Source organism: Rhincodon typus, chromosome 30 (assembly GCF_021869965.1).
Source record: "Rhincodon typus isolate 14 chromosome 30, sRhiTyp1.1, whole genome shotgun sequence".
NCBI lineage: Eukaryota > Metazoa > Chordata > Chondrichthyes > Orectolobiformes > Rhincodontidae > Rhincodon > Rhincodon typus.
Genome location: NC_063361.1, coordinates 9,078,700 through 9,099,380, shown reverse-complemented (window position 1 = coordinate 9,099,380; position 20,681 = coordinate 9,078,700). Strand labels below are relative to the sequence as shown.

At 43.7% G+C, this 20,681-nt stretch overlaps 1 protein-coding gene across 1 annotated transcript in view; it reads right to left on the bottom strand.

Moving 5' to 3' along the window:
- LOC109915964 (supervillin-like) overlaps positions 1–20,681 on the bottom strand; it is a 156,739-nt gene that overhangs the window by 7,887 nt on the left and 128,171 nt on the right. Inside the window, exons 24-31 of the mRNA XM_048614388.1 lie at positions 17,987–18,141; positions 14,754–14,856; positions 12,928–13,138; positions 8,943–9,076; positions 8,226–8,381; positions 3,725–3,868; positions 3,503–3,615; positions 2,747–2,905 (exon numbers count right to left, since the gene is read on the bottom strand). Of these exons, the coding sequence (XP_048470345.1) occupies positions 2,747–2,905; positions 3,503–3,615; positions 3,725–3,868; positions 8,226–8,381; positions 8,943–9,076; positions 12,928–13,138; positions 14,754–14,856; positions 17,987–18,141 (1,175 nt within the window). The remainder of the gene's footprint in view (positions 1–2,746; positions 2,906–3,502; positions 3,616–3,724; positions 3,869–8,225; positions 8,382–8,942; positions 9,077–12,927; positions 13,139–14,753; positions 14,857–17,986; positions 18,142–20,681) is intronic.

Here is a 20,681-nt window from a genome sequence, read left to right as displayed (position 1 = left end):
TCCCTCTAGCAATGGCAGACAAAATTCCATTTGCCTTTTTAATTACCTGCTGCACCTGCAATCCTACTTTTAGCGATTCATGCACAAGGACACCCAAGTCCCTCTGCACAGCAGCGTGCTGCAATCTTTTACCATTTAAAACATAGTCCATTTTGCTGTTATTCCTACCAAAATGGATGACCTCACACTTATCAACATTGTACTCCATCTGCCAGACCTTTGCCCTCTCACTTAGACTATCTATATCCCTCTGCAGACTTTCAGTGTCTTCTGCACACTTTGCTCTACCACTCGCCTTAGTGTCATCTGCAAATTTTGACACACCACACTTAGGCCCCAACTCCAAATCATCTATGTAAATTGTAAACAATTGCGGTCCCACTGCTCCCTGAGGCACACCACTAGCCACTGACCGCCAACCAGAAAAACACCCATTTACCCCTACTCTTTGCTTTCTACTGGTCAACCAATCCTCTATCCATGCCAATACATTACCTGTAATACCGTGCAACTTTATCTTATGTAGCCGCCTTTGGTGTGGTACCTTGTCAAATGCCTTCTGGAAATCCAGATACACCACATCCACAGGTTCCCCATTGTCCACCATGCAAGTAATGTCCTCAAAGAATTCCACCAAATTAGTTACAACATGACCTACCCTTCATGAACCCATGCTGGGTGTTCCCAATGGGACAACTTATATCCAGATGTCTTGCTATTTCTTCCTGAATGATAGATTCAAGCATTTTCCCCACTACCAAAGTTAAGCTAACTGGCCTATAATTACCTGCTTTTTGTCTACTTCCTTTTTTAAACAGTGGTGTCACATTGGTTGTTTTCCAATCTGCGGGAACCACCCCAGAGTCCAGTGAATTTTGGTAAATAATTACTAGTGCATTTGCTATTTCCCCCATCACCTTGTTTAGTACCCTGGGTTGCATTTCATCAGGGCCAGGAGACTTGTCTACCTTTAGCCCCATTAGCTTGCCCTTGCCCTTCAAATGTGGCCAAATGTTTTAGTTCTCCAGGTGTTAATCTTGACATGATGAGTGTTCATTCCCAGCTGCCTAACAAATCCTATTGGGTTACACACACGAATCTAGAAACTATTGCTCTGAACACTGTTTAAACATTTTGAATTCTGTTGGGAGGTCTGCTGTGTCCCAGTTTAAAGTAGGGAATTTTGTGGACATTCTGACAATATGCATTTGATCTTCCCTTGCTTGCAATCGAATCAGCATATGCCCTAATCACTTGCCTTTCTCAAGTAAGTTACTTTCTCAAAGGTCAAACTGGCTTCTCAAGAGGGATTTGTCTGCTTACGAGCAAGCTCTCAACACTTTGATGTTGACGTGATGAGCGAAGGCTTTGAGGATTTAAAACTGTTGACCATGCATTTTACCTGTAATTTAACCTGCTTGCTGATTGCTGAACCATGATATGCCTCATTAGCATGATTTTTCCCACCACTGTTCACCATGTCATGCTAATAATGATAGTCAAATAATAATTCACTCCAGGGATTAACTAACTCCGTGGGTTAGTTTATTTATGACAGTAAAAACTACTACAAGTTATGAATCAGACATTACAGTGAGCCAAATGATTTCTTTTGTGAAGTTTGCAAACCCACAGTAGACTAACTGCCAGACAGAGTCACAACATTGTATACATACAGCACAGGGAGTTCTAAATATACAGTAAATGGCAGAACCCTTAAGAGTACTGATAGGCAGAGAGATCTGGGTGTTCAGATACACAGGTCACTGAAAGTGGCAACGCGGATGGAAAAGGTAGTCAACAAGGCATATGGCATGCTTGCCTTCATCAGCCGGAGCACTGAGTTTAAAAATTGGCAGGTAATGTTGCAGCTTTATAGAATCTTAGTTAGGCTGCATTTGGAATATTTTGTTCAATTCTGGTCGCCACAATTTCAGAAGGATGTGGTGGCTTTGGAGAGGTACAGAAAAGATTTACCAGGATGTTGCCTGGTCTGGAGGGCATTAGCTATAAGGAGAGGTTGGAGAAACTTGGGTTGTTCTCATTGGAACGACGGAGGTTGAGGAGGGGCCTGATAGAGATCTACAAGATTATGAAGGGAATGAACAGACTGGACAGTCAGAAGCTTGTTCCCAGGGTGGAAGAGTCAGTTACCAGGGGCCATGGGTTTAAGGTGTGAGGGGCAAGGTTTACAGGTGATGTATAAGGCAAGTTTTTTACACAGAAGATGGTGGGTGCCTGGAACCCGCTGCCAGGGGAAGCAGATACTATAGTGACTTTTAAAGGGCGTCTTGACAAATATATGAATAGGATGGGAATAGAGGGATATGGCCCCCGGAAGGGTAGTGGGGTTTAGTTGTGACGGGCAGCATGTCAGTGCTGGCTTGTAGGGCAGAAGCGTCTGTTCCTGTGCTGTAATTTTCTTTGTTCTTTGTTCTTAAAGGTAAACTCTCTTAAAGGCAAAGGCACCTGTTGCCTTCTGGTGCTTCATTTACATTGCTGTCATCTGCCTGTTGACATGGGTAGTGGGTGATTTAATACTGGAGGCATCAATGCCACACCTGATAATATTATTCCTTCATGTACGGAAAGTTATCAGTACTAGGTTTGAACACCAATACTTGAAAAATATTCATATTGTTCATTGAAATCCAGTTTTTGTTCTGAAAACCACTTTCTTCCCATTTAACCCCAAAGCCTGTAAATTATGCTACAAAAGCATGTCACTATATTCAACAAAGGTTACCTTAAAATCTTCATCAGACAGATAGGTTTCCAGTCTATGTGGGTCAATTCCCTCTGGTAGGGGTCTGGACATAATCTCTTCCAATGAGTATTGTGTCTTGCACAGTCTTGACAAGGCATCCTGAACGAGGAGCACTTTGTTTGCAACACCCCGCTTTCCCTGAAGCGCACAAAGAATATACTCGTGAAGAAAGTTACTCTTTACATGAGAAATGCCAAACACCATTGTGCAAACCACGAGGACATAGACAGATAGTTAGATGAAGCATATAAGAAGAGGGATGTGCTCCTGCATTTAAAATTTAGTGTGCTAGGTAGAAAATTGACAAGCCAGCCCCCAAAAGTAGTAATCCCCTGATTTACTACTAGGACTGTGTGCAAGTGAATACAGAAATAGTAAGATAAGATCAATGAATTACGGCTAGAAAGACGGTGCAGAAGTGAGGGCTTTAGATTCCTGGAAAAGGCTTCAAAGAAAAAGACATCAAACAGTCCATGATGCAAATAATTAATGGTATTGATTTCTTGGTTCACATTCATTTAGTGCCACAAATATGTTTAAAAATTTAAGGAACATTGTAAATGAGGAAAGAGAGAGAGGTCGTGAGGTTCAAAGAGGGAATTCTAAAGATGGGAGCTTATCCGTTAAGAACAATCAATGGCTCTGGCAGAACTAAAACTGGTCTCACTCAGAAGCAATAATCATCCATCCCAGCTCATCATTATAAAGTGTGTTATGATTGAGAAGTGATGGTACCTGCTGCAAACTCTCTGTGTTGTGTTCCCACCTCGGGAAGATATTGGTGAAAGTCAGTGGCTCTACACCAGCGTGCACCAGGTATGCTTTTGGAGGTCGCCTTGGGTTCTTTTCTGGTTGGACAAGACACAAAGATTCCAGTTTCTGCCTCAAGATTGATATCAAATAAATGACTGCATTAACTCTCAGTTTCGACTCACCACACTGCGTTTTGAGACTGACCTGTGCAGTACCGCAGCGTAGTCTCCATGGCACATTTCCGCTCCATATCCCATCGGATTTTCGCTGAACCTGTGCTTTCACTGTCTGCCGGCCACCAGCCCTGCCACAGGTAAATCTCCAAATGGTTATCCATGAGGAACAAAGCTGGAGAAACCCCAAGTGTAAATTGGGTCCGTCAGTCAAGTACAATTTAGAGAACAGGATCAATATAAACTTCCGCCACTTCTTTGGCATGAGTTCTAACTTGAGGCCTACAACTCTCAGGCCACATTAGCACTCCCTGTACAGTTCAGGGTTTGAGTGAAGATTTGTAGCTTGGGCGCTGGTTGTAGATGTTGGCGTTTTCGCCGAGCTGAGAGGTTTGACAGTAGATATTTCGTCCCCTTTCTAGGTGACATCCTGAGTGCTGTGGAGCCTCCTGTGCAGCGCTGTTGTCCTGTGCTGGTTCGAATTTATATGGTCTAGTATTTGTAATGACACACGGCCAGAACCGGCAACTTCCAGAAACAGCAGAAACCGGACTATTTAAATTCGAACCAGCACAGGACAACAGCGCTGCACAGGAAGCTCCACAGCACTGAGGATGTCACCTAGAAAGGAGACGAAACATCTGCTATCAAACCTCCCAGCTCAGCGAAAACACCAACATCTCCTCCCCTTATAGCTCCGAAATGCTGTAAAGTGACAACTGGCTGGCAGATAAGGACAATGGTTATAGTGTATCCAGCAAACTGGCAAGTAGAAAGGATTTTAGGAGAATCCTTTTGGAAGATAATTGTAAGGATGGCAAAGGAAGGTTTGGGGCTTCCTCTTGGTCTTACAAAAGATTGGTTTCATTTTATCTAGGAATAAGCTTAGGAAAACAGGGCAGGATTTCCATCCTCAGAGAGGGAATCTGAAAGTATCTGTCAATTGTATTTTCAATTTGAGAGACAGGCACAGGCTGGAGATAGACTCACTGCCTCCGTATGTAGGTCCAAAGTGGCAACAGAAGTAGGTAAATGTCGGGATTTTTGGATTAGAAGTTCTATCTCCAAATCACTAGGATGTCATTTCAGTTCTCAAAATGGCTGCTGGCCCCTCAGCTCTCATACTTTATGTTCCTTCCATACCACAAATACCCCTCCATGCACCCAAATCATGCTTCATACAACCCATGTTCCTCCATACTGCCCAATACCCCTTCAAATCACACCCCATTCATTCTCCATATCTACTCTGCAGTGACTTCTCAGATAGAAAACCAATGATCTTGAGAACAACACTTAAACTTCTTTGAAATGCTCTATGGTGCTTGTCAAAATAGGAAAATAGGGATTAAAAAATCCTTGAAAAAACTGTCCCTCCATTCCACGTTCATAAAGTTATCAAACGTATTTTCATATTGAGAAATCTTCTTAATCCTCTAAAACTTCCTAAATTTTATTCAAATAAATGGATAAGTATTGAAAAGCCAAATTAAAGAAAGATAGTTTCTCCAAGTTCATAGTCAATCAAAGATAAGAGTACCCTTCATAGCTGGGTACATTCCTCATACAGAGTTGATTTGGTGAGTGGGTTTGGAGCACAGCCAAATATTCATAATAAAATTCCAAAGCATAGCTGTGGTCAATGAACACTTTAAAGCTAAGCAGATTGAAGAAGGTGGAACAGTTATCTACTCAGTCTACCAATTGGTTTGATGTATTTGACTGACAGATAAACCACCATTAGATATGCAATTTATGCAGAATTATATTGGAAATTTAAAAGTATCACAAAACGTGACTTTAAAATAATAGCAGAATTAAATCTGAATATTCTGGTCCAAGCTCTTCACGTTTCCTATACAGCTGGGTCAAATTTGGCAGCTCAAATAAGTTCCAACCTCTTAGTTGATCTGGTGACCTCCCCAAGCTGATAGTCTCCCAAGCCTGCCTAGCTCACTTCTACCTCCTTCCCAAAATCCACAAACAGGACTGCACCAGGCAGGCCATTGTGACTGCTTGCTCCTGCCCCACAGAACCCATGTCTCCCTACCTCAACTCAGTTTTCTACTCCCCTTGTCCTACCTCTTCCCCTTTGCATCCACGATTCCTCTGACGCTTTACGTCAGCTGCAGAATTTCCAGTTTGTGGGCTCCAGCCGCCTCCTCTTTACCATGGATGTGCAATCCCTTTACTTGTCTACCTCCCATCAGGATGGTCTCAGGGCTCTCTGCTTCTTCCTGGTAAAAGGCCTGAACCATCCCCATCCACCACCACCCTCGTCTACCTGCTGAAATTGTTCTCACTCTGAACAACTTCTCTTTTAATTCCTCACCCGTTCTTCAAGTGAAATGGGTGACCATGGGTACCCACTTGGGCCCCAGTTAAGCCTGTCTCTTTGTGGGGTACATGGAACATTCCTTGTTCTAGTTCTTCTCTGGACCCCACCACACTCTTTCTCCGGTATATCAAGGATATTATCAGTGCTGCTTCCCTCTCTCATCCGGAATTAGAAAAGCTTATCCATTTTGTTTCTGATTTCCACCCTGCTCTCACCTTCACCTGGTCCATCTCTGACTCATCCTTTCCCTTCCTTGATATTTGTTTCTATTTCTGGGGATAGTCTGACCACGAATATCTGCTATAAACCCATTAATTCCCACAGTTACTTTGACCACACATCCTTACACCCTGCTTCCTCAAAAGGCTCTTTTCCACTCCCCCAGTTCCTCCATCTCTATCACATCCATATTGATGATGACAACTTTGACAAATGGGCCTCCGAAATATCCCTTCTTCCTCAACTGAGGATTCCCAGCACCATAGTTGATACGGCTCTTAGCCAGGTCCAACCCATCTCCCGCACTTCAAATCTCACACTCTCTCTTCCCTCCTACAACAGCGATAGGGTCCCCCTTGTCCCCACCTACCATCCCACCAGCATCCACATCCAGAGGATCATTAGCTGCTTTTTCTGCCACCTCCAGCGGGATGCCACCACCAGACGCACATTCCCCTCTCCTCCATTGCCAGCCTTCCGCAAGGACCAGTCCCTCTGGGACACCCCGGTTCACTCATCCTTCACCCCCAACAGCCCCACGGCACCTTCCCCCTGCAATTGCAGAAGGTGCAACATCTGCCCATTTACCTCCTCCCTCCCTGCTATCCAAGGGCCCAAACATACCTTCCAGGTGAAGCAGCACTTTACCTGCACTTCCCATAATCTAGTCTACCATATTCACTGCTCAATGTGATCTCCTCTACACTGGGGAAACAAAGTGTAGACTGGGTGACTGCTTTGCAGAACACCTATGTTCTGTCTGCATAATGGACCCTTAGCTTCCCATTGCCTGTCACTTTAACACCCCATCCTGCTCCCTGGCCAACAACTCTGTCTCAGGCTTGCTGCAGTGTTCCAGTGAAGCTCAGAGCAAGCTGGAAGAACAACACCTCATTTTCCACTTGGGAACTCTAGGGCCTTCCAGGTTCAATACTGAGTTCAACAATTTTAGGGCTTGAGGCACCTTCTCCCATGTTCTTGCCCCAACCCCAACACACCAGGCCTTACTATCACATGGTTTGCTATTACACACTACTCATTGCAAGTCACTAACAGTCCCCATTAACAGCCATTCATTCTCCCATGCTGACCAATATCCATTACTTTGTCTGTTCAACTGTTCTTCTCTCTCTCTGAGCTCTACCTCCACCTATTGTTCCCTACTTACCCCCACCCTATCTTCTGCATAATAGCCAACATTTTCCCTAGCTACCATCAGTTCTGAGGAAGGATCAGTGGACCTGAAATGTTAATTCTGATTTCTTTCTGCAGATGCTGCCACACTTGCTCAGATTTTCATGCAATTTCTGCTTTTGCTTCCAACCTCTTATCTACTTTATAATTTTTACATTGTTGCACATTTGAAACATCTCAAAGCACTGCATCAAATGGTTAATTTCTGACGTATTGCTTTGCCAGTTGTTCTGATGAGGTAGCTATCCTATGCACTTTAAACAGCAATAAGGCCATGTTATCTGTCAGGAGTACTATTTTCTAAATGGCAATGGAGGAGTTGTTGGTTGGGACACCAAGCAGCAAATGGGATCGCCAGGGAAAAACAAGGATCTCCGCTGATGGAAGACTACCTCAGTGCTGTAAGATGGCTTCAGTTCTTTGCAAAATCTTCCTATGCTGACCCATTCCCTACATTACAACAGTGGTTAAACTTCAAGACGGATTCCCATTGACTTTCAAAGTCCTTTGGGATGTCCTCAGGTTACAAAGGTGTTATATAAATTCAGCCATTGATTCTTTCAACATGGTGTTGGGTTCAATTTCCAGAGTTGGGCTCTAACCTGGAAACATGCAGCACGAAAAGAAGACAAATGTAGCCAAGTTGGCAATGATATCATGTGAGAAAGGCAGCCCAGAATTCCCTGTGAGTTATGCACCTTCAGCCCTTCCACTTGCTCGTGCTCAGGGTTTTATGACTGCCCCAAAAGTGACAGTGCTGCATGCAGGAAATATCGCTCACCTGGCTGAGGTACGGAGTACAGAGCCTCCTGTTGGAAGGGCATCGTCATGACACCACTGGAGATACGTGTCGGACTGAACTGTTCTGTTACAGTAAACTCCCCTGAGGAAGCAGACAATCTGAAGAGCCGTACCGTGAAATTGCATTTCCCGGGATCTGTGGGACATAAAAGATAACAATCAATGCTCTGGATTCGTAGAATCCTTACAGTGTGGAAGCAGGCCATTCAGCCCATCGAGTCCACATCGACTCGCTGAAGAGCAACCCTATCAGACCCACCCCTGTAACCCTGCATTTCGCATGGAAAATCCACCTAGCCTGCACATTCCGGGACACTACGGGCAATTTAGCATGACCAATCCACCTAACCTGCACATCTTTGGACTGTGGGAGGAAACCAAAGCGCCCAGAGGAAACCATGCAGACACAGGGAGAATGTGCAAACTCCCCACAGTCACCCCAGGGTGGAATCTAACCCAGGTCCCTGGTGCTGTACAGCAGTACTAATCACTGAGCCATTGTACCATCCTAAAGGAGGGAGGGAGGGAGATGCTTGCATTTTTAAGTAGCCCTGATGACGCTATTGCCAATGAACAAGCAGCATCTGATGTCTCAGAGACCTTAGACCCAACACTCTCCATCCCCACTTCCTTTACCGCCCTTCAATCTGGACTCTACGCCCACCATACTCCAAAGCCAGAGTCCAAGTTCCATTACCTTGTAACATGCAGTCGTACACTTTTCGATCCTGTTGTCCTAGTGCATGCCAGAACTCTGGAGGTTCTAAGCCTTCTTCTATCTCGCACACTGTTACATCCGTCCTACTCCATAGGCCCAGCTCCTGAGGAGGCCTAAGGAAACAAAGACCTTGTATTTATACTGAACCTATCACAGTTCTTAGGGATGTTCCAAAAGCCCATTAATTACTTTGAAGCTAAAATACTATTGGTTGCTAGGAAAATCCAGCCATGTTCACAAGATCCAGCAAATGGCAAAATTACGTTAGTGGGTTGATTGAGGAATAAATATTAACCCTGATACAAGAAAAACTCTCTGCTCTTTTGATTAGTATATTGGTATTCTCATTAACTATTGGAAGCACCAAAACAGTCAGACACGATCTAAGCAGAACATATTTTCAGAGGTTATCATCTCTGACCCTCTCTCTATACAGCACTGAAACGTGAACTCCAATTGCGTATTTAACGCTGGATTAAGTTTAAGATCTGAATCTGACCCAGAGGTGAGTATCCTATGAATAGAGGTAAGGTCATTTTAAGCTGTTTTTCATAATGCAAATGTCCAAGAGACAGAATCTCATTAGGCCTTAGTTTCTGATCTACGTTTTTAAATGTTGTTGTCTGTTCTTTTGCAATTACTTTTTAATAATTTTCAACATCTGGTGTTCGTTTGGATCTGGTGGCTATTTAGGTGACTGCTAAGGCTGATCTGAATCCAGAAGGGTCTGCTGAATACAGGACCGATATGACAGTTAATGTGGAGGAGCTATTGGTTAAGGATATCCTCTCCATATGGTTCTCCTCTGCATCTGATGTGCTCTCTCTTCCAAATGAGGTTGCACCTTGTTTTATTTCATTGCATGAGATGCAGTGATCCTGGAGAAATTCTTCAAGAATTCAACGTCGATATAAAAACTCTGTAGTGAACCTTCAGAGTGTCCTTGTTGCACTTCCTTTGACTGCCATCAGCGCACATCCCATGCATGTGCTCTCCATTTGAGACATACTTTAGTGAGTGGGTGTCAGGCATTTTTGGCAACATAACCAGCTGAAAGCTGTTGTGCCTGTCTCAGTCTGGTGCGAGTGCTTGGCATACCAGCTCAGTGAACATCTCAGGTGTCTGGCACTTTGTCCTGCCTTCTGATCTTCAGAATTTTCCAAAGGCAGCTCAAGTGAAATTGGCTGAGCTATTCGGTTCAAATCTCACATATGTACAGCAGAGTAAATGGAACAAATGCTTCATAAATTTTCAGCTTGGTAGGCTGATTTACTTATTCTTTGACTGCTGTTCAATGATTTGAAGGCTCAACTTGCTTTGGTAATTGTATGTATCTTGTGCAGTCTCCCAGTAATGGAGAGAAATGAAATTCCAATTGTCACAGATTGATAAGTCCCTACAGACAGCCCAAGAGAATGTGGTGCTAAGGTCAGTGAACATATTCACAACTGGTAGTTTTGGATCATGGTCTGAAACCTCAGACCCAAGATGTGCCTTTCCTTGGAGTAGGCTGGTACATGACATCACCTTCCACTGTGATGATCTTAATGCTGAAGTTGCTGCATGTATTGGAGAATAAATGATTTGGATGTGAACATAGGAGGAGGTATAGTTAGTAAGTTTGCGGATGACCTGAAAATTGGAGATATACTGGACAGCGAAAAAGTTTACCTCAGAGTACAACAGGATCAATGATCAGATGGGCCAATGGGCCAAGGAGTGGCTGATGGAGTTTAGATAAATGTGAGATGCTACATTTTGGAAAGGCAAATCAGGGCAGGACTGATACACATAATGGTAATGACCTGGGGAGTGTTGCCAAACAACAAGGTCTTGAAAATGGAGTCGCAGGTAGATAGGATAGTGAAGAAGGCGTTTGGTACACTTGTCTTTATTGATCAGTGCATTGAGTATAGGAGTTGGGAGGTCATGTTGCAGTTGTACAGGACATTGGTTAGGCCACTTTTGGAATACTGCATGCAATTCTGTTCTTCCTGCTATAGAAACGATGTTATGAAACTTGAAAGAGTTCAGAAACGATTTACAAAGATGTTGCTAGGGTTGGAGGGTTTGAGCAATAGGGAGAGGCTGAATAGGGTACGGCTGTTTTCCCTGGAGCGTTGGAGGCTGAGGGGTGACGTTATAGAGGTTTATAAAATCATTAGGGGCATGAATTGGATAAATAGTCAAGGTATTCTCCCCAGGGTGGGAGAGTGCAAAACTACAGGGCATAGGTTTAAGGTGAGAGGGGAAAGATGTAAAAGAGACCTAAGGAGCAACTTTTTCACGCAGAGGGTGGTGTGTATATGGAATGAGCTGCCAGAGGAAGTGGTGGCGGCTGGTACAATTACAACATTTAAAAGGCATATGGACGGTTACATGAATAGGAAGGGTTTAGGTAGATATGGGCTAAATGCTGGCAAATGGGACTAGATTAATTTAGGATATCAGGGTCGGCATGGATGAGTTGGACCGAAGGGTCTGTTTCCGTGCTGTATATCCCTATGGTTCTATGACTTTATAACAACTCCACAACGCATGACTTGCAGGTCGATATGTAATCTAGAATGGACTTGTTCTCCAACACCAGTCATTTGCGAACTGGAAATTGTGATGAATACTTGGAGACCTTGTTTGCCCAGGGACATCTCAGATTGAGTACCTTCTGGTCCAAATAATTTTGATACTTGGATCACAATGTTGGAAGGCATTGGAGATCACAGCAGAGAAAAGCATGTGGGTTAGCCCCTGCACCCAACTCTGTTTAATTCTATCTGAGACTGGGAATGGACCAGAAGACTCATCATCATCCAGGACATGGACAAGCACAGTGTCATGGAACTATCAAACCATTGCGGATAATTTCTTCATTATCTTCCAAATCACAGCTTACTTTTTCAAAGCTATTGGTCGGGTCAATAAACCTGAGGTAGAGGCTCCATGTTCAGTTCTTGGCTTTCGATGGTTCTTGGAGCTCGCTGACCGCATACACAAGATCAATGGCTACTTAAATAAAAGCAAAATAGTGCAGATGCTGCAAATCTGAAACAAACACAGAGAATACTGGTGAAACTCAGCAGGTCTGGCAGCATCTCTGGAGAGAGAAACAGAGCTAACATTTTATGTCCAATATGATTCTTCTTAAGAATCGGAAGAACAGCAACGTCCCAACAAGGACATTAATGCGAAACTTGGAATTGTGGCGGGGACCCCACCTGGCCCCTTCCACCGCCAAAATCAGCGCTCCAGTGGGGATGGGCATTAAACTCCAATTAGGTTGTTTCAGTTCCGAGAAAAAGTCATCAATCTGAAGCGTTAATGCTATATCTCTCCACACAGACACTGACTGACCTGTTGGGTGTTTCTAGCATTCTCTGCTTTTGTTTCTGATTTCCAGTTTCTGCAGTATTTTGCTTCAGTTTTGAGACTGGGCCTGTTTAGAGATGCAAACTGGATTGAAAGCTATAATGATAAACTCCCCATCTCTGCATTAGCTCTTGATTGTTTCTTGGCATCCTTGCTCATGACTGGACATGGCGTGGAGTTGTCAGAGTTGGACTGGGATGGACAAGGTCAGAAGTCACATGACACCACATTATAGCCCAACGGGTTTATTTGAAATCACAAGCTTTCAGAGCACTGCTCCTTCATCAGGTGAAGTCAGTTGGCAAAGGAGCAACACTCCAAAAGCTTGTGATTTCAAATAAACCTGTTAGACTATAACCTGGTGTCACGTAACTTCTGACCTTGACTGGACAGTCATTCATTTTTGCAGATTATGGGTTAAAAACATTAGATAACAACCCACCTAATTTGATACTGGAGCTACAACTTGATACCTTTAGAGAAGGAAGGGGCGAGTGAAATGCATAGACAACACAACCAGTATATTTTGTTTTAACATTTCCCTAGAACCATCACGTTAATTTACCAGGCATCCTTCTGAATGCAGTCCCTTCCTTACCGTTCTTTAATGTGATTAGCTGCAGTTCTGCCAACCTCCTTTGCACTGGCTTGAACTTTACACCCATGCCACAGATAGATGAGAGCTTGCTGTGTGTTCACCAGGACTGAAGAGCCTCTCGAACGCAGACTCCTGCACTCTCTCACCACCTCCAGGAGACTGCCCTCCACTGCGACCTCCCCCTGCACAATAAACAATCGCCAAAGCCCTGCTGAAGATAGATAAGTATAACATTGAGTTTTGGCAGGACAGATGGGAAAGGCAATGTATGCTTCATGTCACAATATTAAAGAACAGGCTATGAGAGAAGGACCTGGTGTTCACACAGATAGAGCTTTGAAGGAGACAGTATGGATGAGGGGGCAGTCTATGGAATCTTGGGCTTCCCCATTAGATGTACTGAGTGTAAGAGCATACTAACCACTGCAAAGCTCTGATTCAGCCAGAGTGAGTGTGTTGCACACAGTATTTTGGGAAGAATATCAGAGTCTTTGAAAGGCTACGGAGTGATTTACCAGAATGGTTCCAGGGATGAGGTTGGATAAAACTCTCCTCAAGCTCGTTTGCTCCAAGGAGGGGAGATCTGACTGAAGCGAAAAAGACAATGACAGGTTTTAGACCAAGAAAAGTTGTTCCCATCAGTAAAAGGTACAAGGAGGTGGAGGCACAGGTTCGAGATTTTAGACAAGAGATGTAGGTGGATTGTGGAGAAGAACCTTTCAGCGATTGGTAATGACCTGGCAACTGCGATCTAAGAGGGTGGAGGAAATGGGATGATCAAAAATTTGAAAAGAAAATTGGATATGAATTTGAGATAAATAAACTTTCAGGACTGTGGGGATAGAGCGGGGCAAGGAGACTGACTGGAATGCAACATGTAGAGATATGCCTGGATTACACTCCGAGGGCATGGACCATGGCTTCAACTCAAAATGGTCAGCCTCATTTAATGTTCTCTTTGAATAAAGCACGGTAAATGACATATATCAAATACTGAAGTTGTAGGCATATATACACCAGCGATGTCAACCCTTCAGCCAAGATACTGATCTTTCGCTGTGAAACCAGCCAGTATCATCAGCATTAGCTCTTCGAGTCAGAATCACCCAGGGACCCTTCTCCTAAGGGAGGTTTTAGTGGTTTTATGGGAATTGACATTAGGCAGGTTCTTTAGAAAGGGTCATTGGATGGCAAAAATTGAGATGACACAAGTTAAAGTGAATCAAAAATATAAATCTGTAAAACAAATTAGGGATATTTGAAATTGTTAAATTGTTAAAAAAAACTCTAAGAAAACTCATCCAGAAAATGTCAGTACTTCAGCCATTTGATCAGATTGAAAAGCTACAAAGATCTGTTCTAGAGTTCAAAGGGGAGGCAGCAGAAAGAGGGCCCAACCAAGGGGTTGTTGGACAATAGGTGTCACAGAGCAGATATGGATGAGCTGGTTTGGACCTGCTACTCAAACACAAAACAAATGGTTTACCATGGCATCAGCTCTCATGACAGGTGTAGCTACAAGCAGCAAAAGTAGAGTGAATTTTTTAACGTGTGAGTCAGAGACAGGAGTCACTGGCAGACTGGGTAAGGCTGACTTTGTACAATAGTTTAACAACAGTCATAGTGAATCAACCACTGTGAGATTACACACAGTCAGCAAGACTCCAGCTCACTGAGAGCAGGCTGGAGGCACCAGTAGATCTAGGGGGAGTAGGAGTTTCTCCCTGAAACATCCTTCACTGTATTTGCACAATTTTCCCATTATCTATAGGCTCAACCACTCTTTGCTTCATTACTCCTTCAAACAAAAAGTTCACAGTCCAAACCTTGTGGGTTTCTGATGTTATGTCTCTTTCCACTATGGATAATCATTCCTCCTTGGAACAACTGCAGAAAGCAAGGGGGCTCTTTTCCCTGTGACACCAGCACCTGGGGAACAGCACACACACACATTTAAGTCTTGGTCAACAATCGGCAGAATTGCTTTGGTAAACCCGAGCTCAAGTCGACAGATTTCGTTCAACAGAAAATCAACCAAGAAAACTGAAAATAACCGTTTCTTTTCTATTATCATAATGTTCTTGATGCAAAGTCGTACAATATAATTTTCATATCCAGTAAAGCACGAATACGGAGGACAAGGTCTAGCAGGGTCTGATTTTGGGCAGTATTTAGTCATACCATTGTGCTTCTCCATCACTGGAGTCTTCAGTTGTGGCTGTTAAATTGTCATATTTTGAAGAGGTGATAAACCACGTTGCACTGATCCTTGTAAATGAGTACGGTATTGAGAACATGACGATCAGCCACTTGCAATTAGCCGGAAAACAGGGGCCATATTAAAATAGAAATTCCTCACTTTGTCTCGGTTCTCACAGCATACAATTTTCAAGTGTCTGCACTGAGCTAATTACTGGGGCAGATGGCATCTGATGCAGTGTTCGCCTGTGATTAGGAGAAGCCCTGGGAAATCAATGAGGACTAAGAGTTACGGGCAGTAAAATGAGTTTATAGCCTTCACCATGCAGAGGGATTACAGCAGTGCTCGCTGTGCGGATTGAGTTCCACTCATGTAGCTCTGCTCAGTCATTAACCAATCCTCAAACATCAGAAAGTCCAATATACTGTAGGTTCAGAATAACAACATTAACACCTTTTATTCCTAACTAGGACAACTTTGACCCCCAGTCTTCAAAAACAGGAACCTTTATTTACAGATAAAGAACTGCAGATGTTGGAAATCAGAATCAAAATCAGAAATTGCTGGAAAAAACTCACCAGATCTGATAAGAAAAAGCAGAGTTAACGTTTTGGGTCCTGTTACCCTTCACTGGAATCTTTATTTACAGTTTATAGCTACTTTCAAGAGGCAAACCAAAGTGCATGAAGCTGATGAAGACTTCTGGTGTGCGTCGCTATTGAATGTAGAAAATACAGCACCCAATTTACCCACAGCAAAATCTGACAAACAATTCCCATTAGAAATCAGGACAGGATGACCTGTTTCTAAAGCAATGCTAATTGAGAGATGGATAGTAATCCAGACACCAGGAAAACTCATGCTGGTGCCATGGAACTGAGGCCTTGATTTAAAACCTTACCTGAAAGGCAGCTGTTTTGACTGCAGTTTTGGCACTTACTTCTAACTGCATTGGATTATCAGCTAAAATGAAATACTCCATTCCTCATAGTTGGAACTGAACCTACTCTGATAAGGAGATAAGACCACAACCACTGAGCCAGCAGTCACACCCTTATTGACATATCTCTCAGATTACGGAACAGACTGTAAAACAAGCCTTTGTAAGATGTAATAAGAATCATGTGGCATTTGGATCCAGCGATGATCTTTTTCACACTCCACTAGTTACAGGTTACCATCCTGAAAATGCCCTCTTTAACTTCTGTTCATAAGCCAAGACTCTATCCACACCAGCCCCAATACCATGGGCTCTTATCTTACTAAGTGTGGAATCTTATTCAAACAATGTATCTTTTTCAAATTATCTTCCTTAGTTCTGCATGAGTTATACAAGACTCAAAGTGTTAACGTGTTTCTCTGCCCACAGATGCTGCCAGACCTGCTGAGTTTCTCCAGTAGTCTCTGGGCTTGTTTCAGATTTCCATCAATTGCAGTCTTTTGCTTTTATAAACATAGAGCAGACTTGTGACAATTCTACAGGGCATTAGTGAGACCACACCTGGAGAAACGTGTGCACTTTACGTCTCCTTACTTAAAGAGGGACACACTGTATTGGAAACAGTGCAGAGAAGGTTCACAAAGGTGATTCCTGTGATTAAGGGTTTGTCTTATGAGGAAAGGTTAAGCAGGTTGGGCCCACGCTTGATTTGATTTGATTTATTATTGTCACATGTACCTAAGTACAGTGAAAAGTTTTGTTTTCCATGCTGTGCAGGCAGATCATATCATACAAGGTTCACAGGGTGATTGAACAGAGCGAGGAATACAAAGTTACAGCTGCAAAGAAGGTGCACAAAAAGATCAACATTAGATTTGAAATTTGATACATCCATTCAGAAGTCCAATATCAGCGGGGAAGAAGCTGATCTTGAATCTGTTGGTACATACGTTTAAGCTTTTGTCTCTTCTGCCTGATGGAAGAGGTTGGAAGAGATTATAACCAGGGTGGGAGGGGTCTTTGAGGATGTCGTCCGAGGCAACGAGAGTCAATGGAGTAAATGGAGTCAGTAGATGGAAGGATGGCTTGCTTGATGGTCTGGGCTGTGTTCATAACTCTCTGTAGTTTCTGACAATCCTGTATAGAGCAGTTCCCGTGCCAATCCATGATGCATCCAGATAGAATGCTTTCTATGGTGCATCTATAAAGGCTGGTGAGAGGCCTTATGGACACACCAAATTTCCTCAGCCTCCTGAGGAAGAAGAGGGGTTGTTGTGCTTATTGGAGTTTAGAAGAATGAGAGGTGATCTTGATGAAAGACAAGATTGTGAGTGGCCTTGGCAAGGGTAGATGTTCAGAGGACATTTGCAGTCTTGATGGAATCTTGAAGGAGAAACAGGTTCAAAATAAGAGCTCTCCCATTTAAGGCAGAAATGAAGAGGAATTTCTTCCCACAGAGAATGGTGAAGTTCAAAATATTTATTGTAGGCTGAATTAGACAAATTTTGATCAACGAGGCAGTCAAGCCAGGGTTATGGGGGGGGCGTAAGAAAATGAAGCCAAGTCATTATCGGATTAGCCATTATCTTATTGTATAGCAGAGCAATGGCCTATTCGTGTTGCTTTTTTGATTATGATCTTATATCACCAACATCTGTGGATATTGGGTCAACTGAATTAGGATTAATGGATTTTTGTCAGGTAAGGGAATCGAGGAATATCTTAGCAAATGTGACGAAGTACTAATAAGATTGCAGGATATGCTTGAGGGAATGAAAGGCCAGGCCTATAATTGCTCAGTGTGGTTTTGGATGGTGCAGTGTTGGCTATGGCAGTCTGATCATACACGGGTACTGTAATTCCTGGCTCTTCTCTCAGTAGCTCCCACCCTCCTGCAACTCACTGCCTGAAATTGTTACCTGAGCTTCTCTGTCCTTGCCCAGTTCCACGGTCATCAGTGCCGATGCTCCTTTGCCGCTAATGCTCGACAGGCGACCCTGCCAGAAAAAGTACGCAGATCGCTCCTTGCTGGGCCCAGCACTGCTCAGCTGATCTGGTCTCTGTCGCTTTCCCACTGTAAAGGAACACAGAGAGACACAAACTCAGCTGCAGTGCATCAGTCACAACTGAGTTTCTCTCAATTACTGGAGGTCAGTCCTTGTCTAACAGTTGTCAGCCAGGTCAGAATCTATCCATACTATGCTGAATTTAAACTCACACCCTCCTGATTTGAGTCTCAGCACAAATTCATGTGACTTTGTGCGCACGCAGTCAGTTCACTGTGTAGCTGCCTGGTGTGGAAGTGATTGCTAACATTCTGAGCCCAGGTTTGCACTGACCTGCACCCAGTACTAAATAAAGACCTGCATTTGTATAACAATGACTGATCCTCTTAAAACATGTGGCAAATGAAGAAATTAGTACTTGTGCACCATCAGCAGTTCCTTTCATCCCCCTTCATGGTGTTTCTCACACAAACCAGTCTCTTAATTATTCCCGCCTGACTCCACATGTCTGCTCCTTAAAGGGACCACATTCTGTTTGTTCCTTCTGTGAAACATTCCCATTGGCCACGTGGTCGGGCACTCTCAAACTGCCTGCGTGGGGCACGGTACAGTCTGATCCCTAAGATAGCAAGGTGATCAGGGCCAGATACTCTCTTTTAATGATGTTGCTTGTGGAATAGAGCCCTGGGGAAGGGAGTAGAATCATTTCTATCCGCCTGAGCTGGAAGTTGGTTCAAAGTTCCAGTCAAAAGCTTCCCATGGGACGACTCTGCAGTGTGAAGCACGAATGCATATGTAGATTCTGAGAAGCTCAGAGGCTAGTGTACTGGGCCAGGAAGGTAGAAAATCAGCCAAGTTTCCTTTTTTCACTCTTTTGTCTTCTTTTTTGTCTTTTCCCTGGGGTGGATGTTGGGGGTTTCAAGATTCGGGGACATATTATTAAGGTGAGAGGAGAAATATTTTAAAAAGGACATGAGGAGCAATTTCTCATATAAAGAGTGGTTCATGTGTGGAATGAACTTCCAGAGAAATTGGTGGATATCAGTACAGTTACAACATTTAAAAGGCATTTAGATTAAATGCATGAATAAGAAATGCTTGGAGGAATATGAGCCAAGCACAGGCAGGTGAGACTAGTTTAGTTTGGGATTATGATTGGCATAGACTGGTTGAACTGAAGGGTCTGTTTCCATGCTGTTTGACTCTGTGACTTTATAACCGTTCCCATTCCTGTCTGAAGTGTGCGTGTATGTGCTTGTGTCCACAGACACAGATGAGCACTGTCTCTGCTGGTTACCCTCTCTGGTTAACTAAGCTGTGCACTGACACTCATCGTCAAGGGTAACCAAGTTCTATCCAGTTAAAAAGTGGGCAGTAATGTGGCATTGAAAACCCTCTGAATACGTCTGTAAAACAATCTTTCAGGGAGGCTGGAGCCGAGATTTGGAGAGGAAGCATTGAAACATCAAAGCGAGCTGCCCTCAGCTATTTGGGTTGAGGTAAGCAGCTGCTGATTCCGAATATAGATTCTGCCTCGAATGATGCGGGTCCTAAAGGACACTTTGCTGCCTTAGTGCCAGTGATGTTATTGTGGTTAGAAATCAGGCTAAGCATTAACTGAGGGGGAAATATCTGTGAGGAGACAGCACCTGCTGCAGGGAGACACCTGTGTTTCCATTTCAATTGGTCTCTTTTGGGATGATATGGAGGTGCCGGTGTTGGACTGGGGTGGATGAGGTCAGAAGTCACATGACGCCAGGTTATAGTCCAACAGGTTTATTTGAAATCACAAGCTTTCTGAGCGCTGCTCTCCTCTCACTGCATCTGACGAAGGAGCAGTGCTCTGAAAGCTTGTGATCTCAAATAAACCTGTTGAACTATAACCTGGTGTCATGCGATTTTTGACTTTCCACAAAAACCCAGCATAGAGGCCACACAGACACCCAGCTCTACTTCAGCATCACCCTCTCTCAACACCACTAGTGCTCTACTTGTTGTCTGGCATTCAATTTTGGATGAGCAGAAAGTTCCTCCTATTAAATGTAGGGCAGACTGCAAAATTTCTCTTCTTGAGTACCTATTAAGTCTGAACCTGACTGCTTGCAACCTTCGTGTCACATCTGACCCTGAGATGACTTCAGAGACCTTACATGCTCCCAACACCAAGGCCATCTATATCAATGACTTGTCTCTCTCCCAGTCCAGGCTCATTTGCTGATGAAACCCTCATCCAAGTCTATGTTACAGCAACCATTTTCCTGGTTGCCCTTCCATCTCCCACCAACTTGAACTCATCTAAATATCTGCTGCCCATATCCCACCTTGAACCGAGCCCCATTCACCCAGTTACCCTGTGCTTAAGTATATACAATGATGCCTAGTCTTTGCAATGCCAGGATATTATAATCCCTATCTTGGCTCTCAAACAGTTTAATGACATTGCCCCTTCCTTTCTGTGTAACCTCCTGTAGCCCCACAATCGTCATTATCTCTGTAACCTCCTGTAGCCCCACAATCGTCATTATCTCTGTAACCTCCTGTAGCCCCACAATCGTCCCTACCTCTGTAACCTCCTGTAGCCCCACAATCGTCCCTATCTCAGTAACCT